This window comes from Alosa sapidissima, chromosome 13, assembly GCF_018492685.1.
Source record: "Alosa sapidissima isolate fAloSap1 chromosome 13, fAloSap1.pri, whole genome shotgun sequence".
Taxonomy (NCBI): Eukaryota; Metazoa; Chordata; class Actinopteri; order Clupeiformes; family Clupeidae; genus Alosa; species Alosa sapidissima.
In genome coordinates this window covers 15,302,988-15,317,246 of record NC_055969.1, presented here as the reverse complement: position 1 = coordinate 15,317,246, position 14,259 = coordinate 15,302,988, and the positions used below count along the sequence as shown (strand labels likewise).

The 14,259-nt window shown below is 41.9% G+C and overlaps 2 protein-coding genes across 4 annotated transcripts; one reads left to right on the top strand and one right to left on the bottom strand.

The window, feature by feature from the left end:
• Positions 1–63: 63 nt before the first annotated feature.
• Positions 64–3,826, top strand: LOC121680354 (zinc finger protein 436-like). 3 transcript variants are annotated; one of them, XM_042059695.1, is made up of 3 exons: positions 827–1,235; positions 1,657–1,698; positions 1,967–3,826. In XM_042059695.1, exons 1-3 carry the CDS (start codon positions 1,034–1,036, stop codon positions 3,694–3,696), a joined length of 1,974 nt encoding a protein of 657 aa, XP_041915629.1. In that variant the 5' UTR covers positions 827–1,033; the 3' UTR covers positions 3,697–3,826. The 3 variants fall into 3 exon arrangements, with proteins under 3 accessions (XP_041915631.1, XP_041915629.1, XP_041915630.1); XM_042059697.1 differs by lacking the exons at positions 827–1,235; positions 1,657–1,698 and adding an exon at positions 64–122; XM_042059696.1 differs by lacking the exon at positions 1,657–1,698 and having other exon boundaries at positions 830–1,235.
• A 7,222-nt stretch (positions 3,827–11,048) lies between these two features.
• Positions 11,049–12,008, bottom strand: LOC121680504 (proteinase-activated receptor 3). The gene has a single exon (XM_042059907.1). The coding sequence runs from the start codon at positions 11,976–11,978 to the stop codon at positions 11,049–11,051; it is 930 nt and encodes a 309-aa protein (XP_041915841.1). The 5' UTR covers positions 11,979–12,008.
• Between the last annotated feature and the right edge of the window lie 2,251 nt (positions 12,009–14,259).

Here is a 14,259-nt window from a genome sequence, read left to right as displayed (position 1 = left end):
GGACACCTAAACGCGGAAAGATAGGCTACCTGTGATAGTGAAGCCGACACCCATCGCCCGAGGGCATTTGACTGGAGAAAAGTTAAACAGCATTCCTCCCATTCGTTCATCCACTAGAGGGGGTAGGACAAGACATTCTTGCTTTCATTGAAGTATTTGTGGTGAGAAGTTGATGTTAGGCTTACTATTAGCCTAATGATAATTGCACCCATACAAAAGTATAACTGCAGGGTGAGTGTCAAAATGGCAGAGCTCTAGAACTACTTCGTATGAAGGAAGCAGTATTTTGGACATGATAAACTGCAGTGCAACAACACTACAGGAAGTTACTGCAGAAAAGCATGTATTTTGGACATTTAAATTGCATTGTAGCCTATTTCAGAACAAATATAATGAAATAGCGTTTTTTTGTCCAGTGACTGCAGTTATTTTTGTAAGGGCGCGTGGTGTTTGACAAGGCGCGCAAGGGTAGATAGGCCTGCAGGGAGCATTTAACTAGATGAAATGCCTATTAAGAAGCTGTTTAACTTAGATAACAGAGTTTTTATGTTTCTCGTAGACAGGCTGTTTTGTTCCAACGTTTCTAACACCTGCAGCTTTCCCTCATTTTTGACTGCATTTGATTAGGTGATCTCAATTAATTTCGGTGTGTGTTTGGTTGGAACGATGATGGGTTACAGGATTTAGAACTTTAATCTATTTCATTAATGTCAATTTTACAAAGAGTAGGCTATTACTATTCAACTTCCTTTTCCTTTTCAAGATGAAGTATGAGCAGAGCGTTTAAAGGCTTGGTGGTCATACCAAAAACTATTGTGACTTCTAAACTCCAAGCCACCAGGGGCGGCAGTTTTAGCTGCTCTCCAACAAGGTCATGGCAAAACTACATCAGTCGCTGTGAGTGCGTCAGCAGTGTCCGACGGCTTTGTTCCGTAAACGGCAGCATCACACACTTGATCACATCCTCACGAGGAAATAAACCATTGTGTCAAAATACTACACTGTCATCTCTGAACAAATAACTTATGCAGACATGGAGAAATCGAGTAATTTAAAATCGTTTTTGGAGTCGTCGCTCAATGAAATATTCAAAGCAACCGTGAGTGACATTCTGGAGTCTGTTGAGCAGACCTTGTCCGAGTATCAAGGTAAAATCCTAAGGATAGAAACTGAAAATGAAAATCTCAGGCGCAGACTGTACGAATGTGATACCAGAATAAAGACGGAAAACAAAGGTATGTATTTAATACGACTATTGCATGGCGCAGGTGACCTTTATGTCAAGATTGGTGTATGCATGTTTTGTTGTTGCTTGTCTGCAGAACTGTCTTGTTTACATTAACCTGGCAATTTAATCATGGGTAAACGTTATTTGAACGATACTGAAAAGGAGGCATGGGGCGTATTGACGCGAAAGATGCTGTTATTTATTTAAGACGCCGGTAGACTTATTGTAGGGGTTAAGTTCGAAAGATATTTTGCTAGACAGGGCGGTCTTACGGCTTCACATAGACACGCCCACAACAGAAATCGCAGATTTGCTGCCAACCTGAGCAAACTGAAGTGATTTATTTAGTTACTTGTGAGGTCCTGCTGCAGAAACAACACAAGACTTATTCAGTAGCATTAATGACCCAATAGCATTTTGCTTGGTAGGTGCAGGAGTATTGGAAATGCAGGATGTAAGTGTTTGGAAAGGTAGGCTACAAATAAGTTACACTGTGGTGTGTTATCCCTGAAGCATATACGAAGCCATTGAGTTTAACAGCTTCATACATTGAGTGTATGTATGTGTACATCAAGTGGGGAGTACAAAGCAAAGATTTGTAACAAAGATCTGTTAATTTACCTTTATTAATACCTTTAGTATTTATTTACTATATATCTAATTGAATATATACAAACCTTTATTTCAACAACACTTTTTAAACAAGTATGCAATAACAAATATTTTCATGTTTTTCAGCCAAGGAGAGCAATCATGTGGTCACTTCCTGTGTGGACACTTCAGTAGAAAGATATCCAGGGGAGACAGCGTGTGCCAACATACCTTGTTCCTCCACACCAAATCACTCAAGGCCCCCCACCCAGAACAGGAGAAAGCTAAACTCCCGGCGACCACGCAGAGAGCAGCCCAGTCAGGATGAAGCCTGTGCTCAGATGGGGACAAACACACCACCGTCGGAACGACTGTTGTCTTCCAACATGGAGAAAGGTCACGCCGGTGCGCTTTTCACTTTCACCGTCAAATCTGACCCCGACCTGCAGGATGGCTGTGCCATTGACCTCTCGAAGGCCCAGTCGCCTCTCAACCTAGTGGCAGCTAAGCAGATCAAGATGGAGGACACAGAGCTGGAGTATGGTGGCAGCGAGCTCTACGGCTCAGATTCCAGAGACAGTGACAATGATGTGCGGGTCACCATCGTGTCTGACAGTCACTTGGGGGCCAGTGACAATGAAGGCAGCTACTGCGGGGACTCAGAGACAGATGAGATGGAGAAGAGATTGAGGCTGGACCACGGTGAGAAGGACACACTGGGGCCAGTTTCAGACATTGAGGCAGAGTTCTCATCTAGTGGAAGGATGTTGCTTGATGGACGAGAGTCTGGAGTGGTGGAGTCTGACAGAAACCTGTCGGACAGCCGGCTACTGGACGAAGATGTTTCTGCGGGGGAGGACCTGACGCAGCCTGCTGACAAGCAGTGCACTTCAGAAATCAAAACGCCTGGCAGTTTTTACCACTGTCCTGAGTGCAACAAAATGTTCAGCCGCGTCGGCTCGCTGAACATCCACCTGCGCATCCACAGTGGTGAGAAGGCCCACACCTGCAGCCAGTGCGGCAAGCGATTTGGCCGCGCCGACCTGCTCAAGTCGCACAAGCGAACTCACACGGGCGAGCGGCCCTTCAGCTGCAACCTGTGCGGCAAGAGCTACGCCCACCAGGGCCAGCTGCGCATCCACAAGCGCGTGCACACGGGTGAGCGCCCCTACTGCTGCCCGCACTGTGCCAAACGCTTCAGCGAGCACAACCAGCTCAAGGTGCACCTGCGCACGCACACCGGCGAGCGGCCATACAGCTGCGGTTTCTGCAGCAAGACGTTCAGCAACGCCGGCAACCTGCGCATCCACGAGCGCATCCACACGGGCGAGAAACCCTACGGCTGTGGCCAATGCGGCAAGCGCTTCAATGGCATGGGCGACCTCAAGACGCACTACCGCATCCACACGGGCGAACGGCCCTACAGCTGTGACCTGTGCAGCAAGACCTTCAGTCAGGCCGGTCACCTGACCATCCACAAGCGCATGCACACAGGCGAGAAGCCCTACGGCTGCCCTGAGTGCGGCAAGCGCTTCAGTGTGGCAAGCAGCCTCAAGCTGCACCAGCGGACCCACACCGGCGAGAAACTGTATGGCTGCACATTCTGCGGCAAAAGCTTCAGCCGCGCAGGTCACCTGAAGCGGCACGAGCAGGTGCACACCAAGGAGAAGGTGTACACATGCCAACAGTGCGGCCGTAACTACAGCGACATGTCCACGCTCAAGAAGCACCAGAAGATTCACCAGAGGAACCTGGCCAGCGAGAGAGGCCAGGCAGCCGCAGAGGAACCTCAGACACAGACTCGGACCGAGAGCCAAGATAGCCTTAGCACACCAGATGTGCCACATGTTGAAACTATAAAGGTCGAATGTGAATGAGGAGACCATATAATGTAACATTACTGTTTTTGTTTGTTTGTTTTGAGAACTTGCACAAAATTGTTTTTTGTTTACCTTCAGTAAAAAATGTTGTGTTACTGCAATGATGACACTTTTTACTGAAGATAAAGCACTACATCCAAAAATGGGTAATCACTGTTTTATGAGCCCCAGTCAGTCTAACGTACAGATTATTACTGTATAGTATTTCAGTTTTTTTACTGTTTCAGAGGTTTTCAGTGGGGGGTACATGGTGTAGATTCTACTGTTGAATCCAAATTTATGTAGAAGACTTGATGTCTCTTGTTACTGTTGAAAAAGAAAATCACTGAATTGTCTCTTATTTTTCAAAGAAACTACAGTTCTGTAGCACAGAAATTGCTTAAAAAAATTATTAACACATTACATTTGCAGGATGTAACTATTTAATGTAATACTCTTATCCCGATCATAGAACTACAGTTTAATATGTCCCACTTTTGTTTTGCTTCAGTAATATGGGTAACTGCTGTTAGTTGCTAGTCTAAGACATTTCAGATATATTTCTATCAACGTGAAATTATTATAGCACCCACTTTAAGCTCAGTCAAATTACCTGTACTTTAGATTGCTTCAAGAGTGATGTACCAGTTATTTTATTGTATCATCCACTATAACTTATACTCTTTAAGGGACTTACCGGTAATAATGAAGGTGCTTATAGAGAAAAAAATAAAGCCTTGTGTACATCATTATATAAAATAATAATTATTTATTTAAACTATCACGGAAATAATCTATATCATTATAATCAATATAATCATTCAGAAGTGTTGTAGCAGGATGTTCAACTGTGTTGTTGTGTCTGTATAATGAATGATAAAGGATGAGCCATTGTGCCGTTTATACCTAAACAAAATTAAAAAAAAAAAAAAAATACAGCCATTAAACCACCCTTAAATGTGTCAACGAAATTATGTCGAACAAAAATGTTGAACAAATCAAAAATGTCCGAGGACTTGTGTATTTATGGTGATTTTTACCATTTTTAGATAAAATTGTTGTAAGATGTAGTAGTTATCTATCAAGCTGTTCCTAGTAGCATTAAATAATGGTTCTTTTAATTAAGTAAAACACAAGTAATATTTGTGTCCTGCAAAATTAGCTCTCAGTAAACAATCCTCATTTGTGGGATATACCGTGGGGGTGATTCGGTTCATGTTATGTTTGTGTATTTGCTTAACACTTCCATTAGTGAATCAGGTTAATGCTCTCACCATCAGCATTCACCTCTAGTTTAGGAATCAGGACTGAGTGTACTGAAGTAGCCGGGTCCTTTATTTTTACATTGGGGAAATACTCTGCTTCTCCTTGGAGAGGCTCAAGTTGCCACAGCTGCTGTTGTGCCGTTCCTGTTTAGTGCTCCGTTGAGATGGTTGGTGTTGTAGGACAGTGGCCAAGACATTTATTTGTCTGTAGCTTTCTGTTTGATCCACTCTGACATTGACACCCTTGACAAGCTTTCAGCAACGCTTTTTTTGTTAGATTGCCGTGTTCTTTGTTACCAATTCACATGCAATACACAGGGGCGGTGGTACTGTAGTGTCTAAGGAGATGAGCTAGCCTGCCCTGGAAAGTCAATTCCCAGCTTCCACACTGTTGTGTCCTGGAGCAGGGCACTTAACCCTTAAAGGAGTACCGTCACACCGGTGTGACGGGAATGTTGAGAAATGAACATTCTAAAGAATATCTGGGTTCATTGAATTCAACATAGAATTTTAGAACCTTCAATTGTTGCGGAACTTAGAATGTTCAAAAACCTACACCTTTAAGGGTTAACTCTTAGTTGCTCTGGGGAGAATGGCCCTTGTAATATAATTACTTATGGATGTCGCTTTGGATAAAGCGTCTGCTAAATGAATAAATGTACATGTAAGACAAATATGTTGATGTTGCTGCCCTTGCAACAACCTGTTTGGGTTTCAGAATGGCTGGTAGCTCTGTTTGCAAACGTACATCCATGGTATCGGGTGCTCTTGGAAAAGGGGGATTAGTCCAATATAAGAAAGAAATTAATCCAGGCACTCCTAATATGGTGACAGCGAGGAAAGGAAACAGATCAATTAAAGCCTTTATTGTAACTGGCTACTTCATTAAAAAGCCAACATGTTTCGACGTAGCACAGAGGTCTTCATCAGGGCTTAGTTTAGACTTAGTAACCTGTTTGGGTACTTGGGCACATCTTTATATATTAGTTCTGCTGGGAAAGAATCAATGACTTTCTGGTCTATGTATGAAATTGATGTACATTAAGACAGTATAGTAACATGAAAGGATCAGGTTGATTTAATGATCACAATGTCAGATTATTTCAAATGTATCGATTCAGGATTTTGGGTGATTGCAGTTGCATTGTTTAGTTTTTGGAGGACTACCATACAACTGCACTTTATTTAAAGGAGAATTCCAAAAATAATTCAGTGGAAATGCATGGATTCCAGTTTCTTCCAGTAGCAGCAACTGGAATCCATGCATTTCCACTGAATTATTTTTGGAATCTGATCCCTCATCATACCTGTTCATTCTTACTCGTTGCTCGACTTATCGTGACTAAATTCAAGATGGCTGCAAACGCTAAACTTCGTGAAGATACTGTCTGTATAAATCGTCTTGTAAGTAAACTACCAGTGCTTTTTCAAAGTTCTCAATGTCTCGTTTTAAATGTCAGGGCCCTCGGAAGTCTACCAATGAAGTGTGGAGATACATTGAGCCTCGTAAATGGGTGTAAAACAGTGATTTATTTGCATGGCTATCCCGATGCCGAAGCACCACTATTGAAAAAGCTGTTGGTAGCATCAGCTAACTAGCGCCAGATTTTGGAGTGCAGGGGACAAGCCGAGATGGGCTATGAGACATACGTTCACACTCGGTATCATGTTTCAATACACTTTAGGTCAATATCACACCGGAATTCTCCTTATATATGTGTTGTAGACTGTTTAGTGTGTAGTTACCATATAGTGCATCATCACATACACCTTTATTCAGAAATGTATCAGAAAGCAGGGGGAAACTGTAAAAAGTACAGTACCATTTATCATGCTCTTAAATTACATATAATCCTGTAGTCCATGAGCCAGTGGAGAAGTCCGTGCCTGTTTTTAAACCTGTTTTATTTTGTTTGTCTTTGCCCCCACATGACAACAATGTGTGATGAACTCTCCAAACTTACAACTGAAGACTTCTACAGAAGTTCCCATTTGAAATTATAGATAGATAGATAGATAGATAGATAGACTTTATTGATCGGAAATTCAAGGTCACAGTAGCATACAGACAACACACACACATTCAATAACAGCAGAAAAAGTAATTAAAAGTATATAATATAAAAAACACAACTAAGCAATAAGGACTGTAGAAGATAAAGAATATACTAATATACTAAAATACAAATTATACTAAATAAAACTTAATCTAAATCAATTCTAAAAAACAGTATCCACATAGTGGGTGATTAATCAATCAGGTGCGCTTGCAATGACTGAAGCAGGGACTGAGCCTGTGGTCCTCTGTGCATAAGGTAAGGTAAGGTGCTCTTTATGAATGAGTGTCATGGTGATGGTGCAAATGAGTAAGTCAAACGAGTAAGTCAAACAGTGCAACAGTGCAAGAATAAAGTCTATATTAAGAAAGGTAGTAAGTGTGGTCACAGTTCGGCTGTGGCATGGAGGGAGGGGTTGTGCATATGTGCTAATAAAGCACACAACCAGTGAGGCAGAAGACAATGGTAAAATTAATGGGATTTTATAGATTTAAGTGAAAAAAGTGTACATCTAATATATTTTGGTCTGTACCATGAAGGGAAAACTGATTCAACCATATAAACCATACATTTTCTGAAAGCTTATACCCTCAGGATGTGAGACATGTCCCACCCTCCTCATTAGTATGCTGCCCATGCATAAATACATTGGGTATTGGTAAATAGATTATGGCTGATACCTTTTTGGGCTGTAACATTTAGGGAAACTGATTCAACCATCTAAACCATATATTTTCTGAAAGCATATACCTTCAGGATGTGATCTAACATAGGCTTTGACATTTCTCACACTCCCCTTTATTTTACTGCCCATTCATAATACATAAGGTATGAGTAAATCGAGTATATGGCTGGTACCTTTGGATCTGTGTCTTTAAGGGAAAACTGGTTCAACCACCCAAACCATATATTTTCTGAAACCATATAACCTCAAGTTGAGATCTAGCATGGATTTTGACATGTCCCACCCTCTTCTGTATTTTTCTGCCCATGCATAATACATTGGGTATAGGTCAATCGGTTGTATGGCTTACTTTTTAGACTGTGTCATTTAGGGAAAACTGATTCAACCACCTAAACTATTATTTTCCGAAAGCATATACCCTTAAGATGTGAACAAACATGGGTTTTGACATTTCCCACCCTCCTCATAACTGCTACCCATGTAGAATATATTGGGTATAGGTAAATCGGGTGTATAGGTGGCTACCTGTATATTGAGTGTCTGTGAATCCCAGATGTCCATGATGCATTTTTGTGTTATAGACACATATTGCTGTCAGAAAATAACAATAAGGTTTGGTGCCCTTAGTTGGCACCGATCAGCCCAAAATGGGCCTCATGTTTATATCTCAGCTCTGATCCATCTAGCACTCACTCACCTGGAGAAGTACTCTTATGTCAGACTACTCTTCCTGAAATTCAGCTCTGCGTTTAATACCATCATCCCCCAAATGCTGGTGAACAAACTGTCATTACTTGGACTAACCACAACACTCTGCAATTCGACCTTAGACTTTCTAACAGACCCCAATCTGTCTGGATCCACAACAAGATGTTGTTCCACCATCTTCCACCATCATCTATAACACCAGGGCCACCCAGGGATGTCTCCTGAGCCCCTATACTGTGTACTCTGCTGACCTACGACTGCACATCTCAATACCCAAACAACCATGTGCTAAAATTTGCAGATGACACAGTGGTAATAGGACTTGTCACTCAAAACAACGAGTCAGTATACAGAAAGGAAGTTGCTACACTGGAGATCTGGTGCAACAAAAACAACCTCAAGCTGAATGCCAAGAAAACGAAGGAGATGGTTGTAGACTTTGGATAGAGAGGATCACCACCCCTCTCCCCTTCTCCACATTGACAGTGCAGAGGTTGAAGTTGTCTCTTTAAATACCTGGGGGTGCACATCTCAAATGGGCTGGAATGGAGATACAACACAACATGCCTTGTTAAGAAAGCCCATCAGCGGCACCTCTGTTTCTTAACACTTTGAATGCTGCGCTGTTTTCGGAAGCTTTGGACCAGAGTGCCAGCAATCTAGATCATTGTTGACGATTTTTGTAGAGCCACAGGGTATTCTATGTTATAGCTATGGACACATACTATGGCTTGTTTGAATGGTGAGACTTTAAGCTCTCAGTGGGTACAAACCGTTTATTTCTACATGTCTCTGTTCCTGAGAAATCCCAAGATAAACAGTAGCTAGTTTTCATCAAAAGACTGCCTCCTGATAAACCCACAAAAATAAATGGCCTGGTTTTGACCTGACGTGCATGTGTCACTGATTGGACCCAAAGCGGCAACCATCAAAAGCCGAGTTATGCTAAAATGTCCAGATTGTGCGTTTTCATGAGTTTTCGATCGTCATCTATTTCAGTTCTATTCATCATAGAGTTCCCAAAATCGCACATAAGGTGTGTTAGAGTGACTATTTTCGTAATTAAAAAAAAAAGCTAAAAAAGCAATATTGCATTTTTGGCACTCAACGCATGGGGTGGCGCTCAAAGTGTTAAGGAAGTTGAAGCAAGCTGGTCTGTGTCCTGCCATACTCACCTCCTTTTACAGGTGCAGAGTGGAGAGCATCCTCCTGCATTACAGTGTAGTATGGCAGCTGCACTGCTGCAGAAAAGAAGGTACTGCAGCAGGTGGTTAAGCTGGCTCAGCGGACCATCGGCTGCAGCCTACCCACCATTGAGGACATAATACACCAGCAGGTGCAAAAACAGAGCCTCCCTCATCATGAAGAATGACACTCATCCTGCACACAGGCTGTTTGCCCTCCTAGATAGATAGATAGATAGATAGATAGATAGATATCCTTCCATCAGGCAAGAGGCTACGCAGCATTGAGGCTATGCAGCATTGAGGCAAAGACAACCAGACTGAGGAACAGTTTATCCCATCTGCTGTTAGACTGATAAATTCATCACCTCTGCTCTGATCTGACCATAGACTGCTCCCGACACACTGCACTTTAGTCAAGAACTTACTCATGGACTTGAGCACCCTGAACACTGATGTCATTCACTGCGCATACTGCAAGGATAAATATTTCTTAGATAGGATGATACATTTGTTTTACCCATAATTATTATATTTGTTTATCTATTTTTAATTGTTTTACTATTTTTATTTATATTTATGGGGGGGGGGGGGGTTGTTTAATCAACTGGAACCTGAGTACTAAATTTCGCAGGAATGATAATAAAGCTTCTTGAATCTTGAAATATGTATTTTGCCATGAAACAGAAAATGATGCTGGAATTGTCACATTATCAGAGACCCAACTGCATCAGCTGTCTCCCTAAGGCACATTTTCTCATAAAAACCATATGCATACACACTGCAGACCAAGGCCATAACAACATATATCGGTAACAGTGTTTGCACTGACTGTAAAAGTTAAATAATATGCTTTTAACGCTGTGTTGACAGGAGATATACATTTTGTACAGGGAATTGAAAGCACCAGCTCATACAGATATATACCAGTAAATTAAATAGTGATACAAAAATGCTTTGTCATCGTCAATAGTATCTAAGGTATTTTTTGTGAGTTATTTACCAACTGTTTTCTCTCTTGCATTTTTTAGATGATTGTCAGTATGCATCTTTAATATGACAGAGGAATAGAAGTGTTGTTTAAATATTTAATTTGCTTTAATTGTGCACATATTATATTCACCATAATGTTTTGTTTTACATTACTGACATTAATCTTAATTAGCTTTTTTACATTCAAATGATACATATGCAATGTGTGATACAAAAATCTAAAGTATAAAGCATATTATACACAACTGAATAACAACAATCAAACATAAGTTTACTGGAGAAAATGAAGGTACCGCAGTCTCCCAAGTGGAGTTGACCTTGTAATTGTAGTCAACAAGACTAATGTCCTCAACAAGAGGCAAAACTAAACCACATTAACCACTGTACTAATCGCAGCTCAAGTCTATTTTTAAAGATGCAATTACTTTTTTTTTTTTCTCTGTCATTATATGTGAATTCTGTGGACCTAAACGCAACCCTAAGTGCTCACCTCCATTTCACCCGTCACAGCACAGCAACAGCTGCAACGGCTGCAGCAGCCGTCTTTAGTTCTACAGCTTGGGATAATCAGCTTCTCCTTGGAGAGGTAGAGCATCGGCTGGATGCTGCTACTGATGTCCATGAAGCCGAAGGCAATGTAGTGGATGTAGCATTTGAACACGTCATCCGTGAAGTACACCTGGAACGGGAAGAGGGCGACGGGCGGCAAGTAGTTGAAGATGATGATGGCCAGGATGATGAGCACCATCTTGAAGGCCCTCTTCTTGACCGGGTGCATCTCGTCGCGGCCGGGGCCGGACTGGCTAAGAGCCCAGAGGATGGAGATGTTGCAGAAGACCATGAAGAGGAAGGCGGCCAGGATCATGACGGTGAAGACCTTCTCGAAGTTAGGGATGTCTCCCACACACTTGGCGGCGGCGTACGCCAGCGTGATGAGCCAGACGACGGCTACGCACACAGACCGGTGCTTGCGGTCCTTTAGCTCGGTGAAGAGGATTGGGTGACGCACGGCCATGTAGCGGTCCATGCAGATGCAGGCGAGGAAGAGAGGTGAGGAGTCCTTGATGCCGTAGAAGAAGCGCAGGACGTACCATGTGCTGTCCACCGTCAGGTACATGAGGTTGGCGAACTCCAGGGGCGGAATGAGGCAAAAGAATGTGTCCAGGACGGCCAGGTGTAGGATAAAGATGTCCGATGTGGAGGAGTCCCCTTTGGTCCTGTGGATGAGCCAAAGGACCATGACGTTGGCCGGGATGCCCAGGAACAGGTTGATGAACTGCAGGCAGAAATAAAACAACAGAACCTCCGGCATTGCCGTGCACCTCTCAAACACTGTCAGCTCCACCACAGATGCATTGGCTGGTCGGTGGATGAGGAGCAGGGTGGAGTTGATAAAGAGGGCCCTCATGGCTTCTCTACGCGCAGAAAAGCCTTTGTAGCTTCCCGTCCAGTGGATTCAAACTGAAATGATAATTAATTATTGCAAAAATTAAACAAAATAAAAACATTTAAGAACATTTTCTTATAGTTTCTTTTTTTCTTGGGGAGACATCATATGGGATAAATACAGTTACCACTATATTGACAGATACTTTTTTTTTTGTGGAGTATCCTACCTGGTATCATCCCTAAAGTGAGTGTAGACAGAACTCCAGCACATCTTTGTTACATGTGTGACAGTGACCGAGCTCTTATATGTATCGGGTATCACGGCACAAAATGATTAACTGCAGGTTTACAGTATCTAGGCAAACAGGGATGTCTGGCTCCAAACAAATCTAAATTAACAACATATGCTGCCTTTGGGAGATAGGTCAACACAGATTTGACCAGAAACCATATATATATATATTGAGCGGCAGAGTGTGTGATATTTATTATGGTCCACAAATATCTTTGTCATAGTTGTATAGGAAGGTTCATATATCAGTGTTTATTTTATAGGTTAAGTAAAAAGGAAAAGCACCTAATGTTAACACACTAAAGCAAACACGGTTCACGTGCTGGGGAGGTTCATAAAAAAGCATCAAGACAAATATTATTTCTGTAGAAATTGTTTCTTCCTGGGCTTTTTCAAAAAAGGCTACACTGTTTCCTGTTTCTGCCATTTACACTAGCATGTTAAATTAACCGTTTTAGTATGGTAATTAAAATGCCTCTCTTAATGTTTTGCGGAGCTGTCCAGACCGAGAGCCATGGTGATTGTAATAAGACATTCATTGACAATCATTAATTCATTTCACATTTCAGTGCTAATGTCTGCCTTGTGTCCGTCTGATTTGTCCCCATTAATAAAATAACACCTCATTTGCAATTCAGTTTCACAGCGTAAATAGGACTTTGATTTTAAATGTCACTCAAGTTACTTAAGACACTGACTTTCACATTGAAACCACTTCGGATAATCATCAAAAAAATGGTCGTCATTTCAACCTGCTGTCTCCTTCATAGCTTACATATCTCAGTATCACAGAACTGTCCCTAACTGTTTGATTACCCCCTTTTCAGGGACTGCATTGTTTTTTTTTTGTTAAAATTTAATCCAGCTTGGTTAAATAAAAAAAAAAATCCTAATGATGTCACAATCAAACCAAACAAACCTTTTACTGGCTCCTGACGTGGTCCCGTGTTTTTTCTACGCGCCTTAAAGTCCCAACTTTTGCCACTTCTCTCTGTTTCTCCTCCTCTTTGGCTGCAGTCTGTGTTTCGGCGTAGACTGACTACCCCCCCCAAACCCTAGCACTTGGTTCATAGGACAACCCTGCATGATGACCCAACACCACTGGGATAATGACTCTATCCAATCACACCCTGCTGGAGAGCTGTAGGAGCCAAAGAGTGTTCCAGTGGACACCACATCACCCCTGACTCTATACCTTACACTTGGAAAATAGGTAAATCAGATCACTAATTATCACAATTACCACAAACTATGTGTTGATATACATGGAGAAAATATACCTAAAAGATATTCAGGTGTTCATAGTTAAAGTGTAGACTGTTGTTGGCAAGTGTGTAGCAGTTAAGTCCTCATCATTCACACCGATTGGCAATGATGCAACGCACCATTACTGCCTGACAGGAATTTGGTGGTAAACAACTGATGCAACAGTCTAATGATTCATTTCTGAAATCCAGTGTAACAGTTTGTAATTTGTTACATAAGGGTGCCACTCTTGCTCATCCATGTCTCGCGCCGGTAGACACAGAGAGGGGTGCAGGGGTGTGGTCCGCCCTCTGTCCGTTCTCCCCGTCAGCCATTTTCAACATCCTTTCTCCAGCCAATTTGGTTTGGCATCTTTTGCCCCGTTGAAGCAGTCTTTGTTGGCTCTGGAGTACCCAATCCTATAGGCCTGTTGTGGATATGCTGACCAGCACTTTCACCTCAAAATCCAAAGCCCTCCAACCAGCCAACCCCCTGATACAAGGTAAGATCAGAGATGTACTTACTATAACACTTCATAGTGTGAGACTGAAAAATCCTTGTGTTACACATTTTAGATACGGTTTGAATCCATACACATATTTAGTCATTGTAATAGAAAGAAATGTCAAAAATTTGTTTTAAAATGCATTCTTGTCCATTTGGATTATTTTCATGACACAAATGTGACAAATTTCCTTGTAGGATACAGATATTATGTTATATTTAAAAAATCTATTCATATGGAATGGTTGCAGACTGTTTT

Bases quoted from the DNA above. Each gene is read 5' to 3' on its own strand.
- LOC121680354 (XM_042059695.1), top strand. From the start codon at position 1,034: ATGGAGAAATCGAGTAATTTAAAATCGTTTTTGGAGTCGTCGCTCAAT. The intron at 1,236-1,656 runs GTATGTATTTAA...TTTGCTTGGTAG, and splicing joins AATAAAGACGGAAAACAAAG to GTGCAGGAGTATTGGAAATG. The intron at 1,699-1,966 runs GTAGGCTACAAA...CATGTTTTTCAG, and splicing joins GGATGTAAGTGTTTGGAAAG to CCAAGGAGAGCAATCATGTG.
- LOC121680504 (XM_042059907.1), bottom strand. From the start codon at position 11,978: ATGAGGGCCCTCTTTATCAACTCCACCCTGCTCCTCATCCACCGACCA.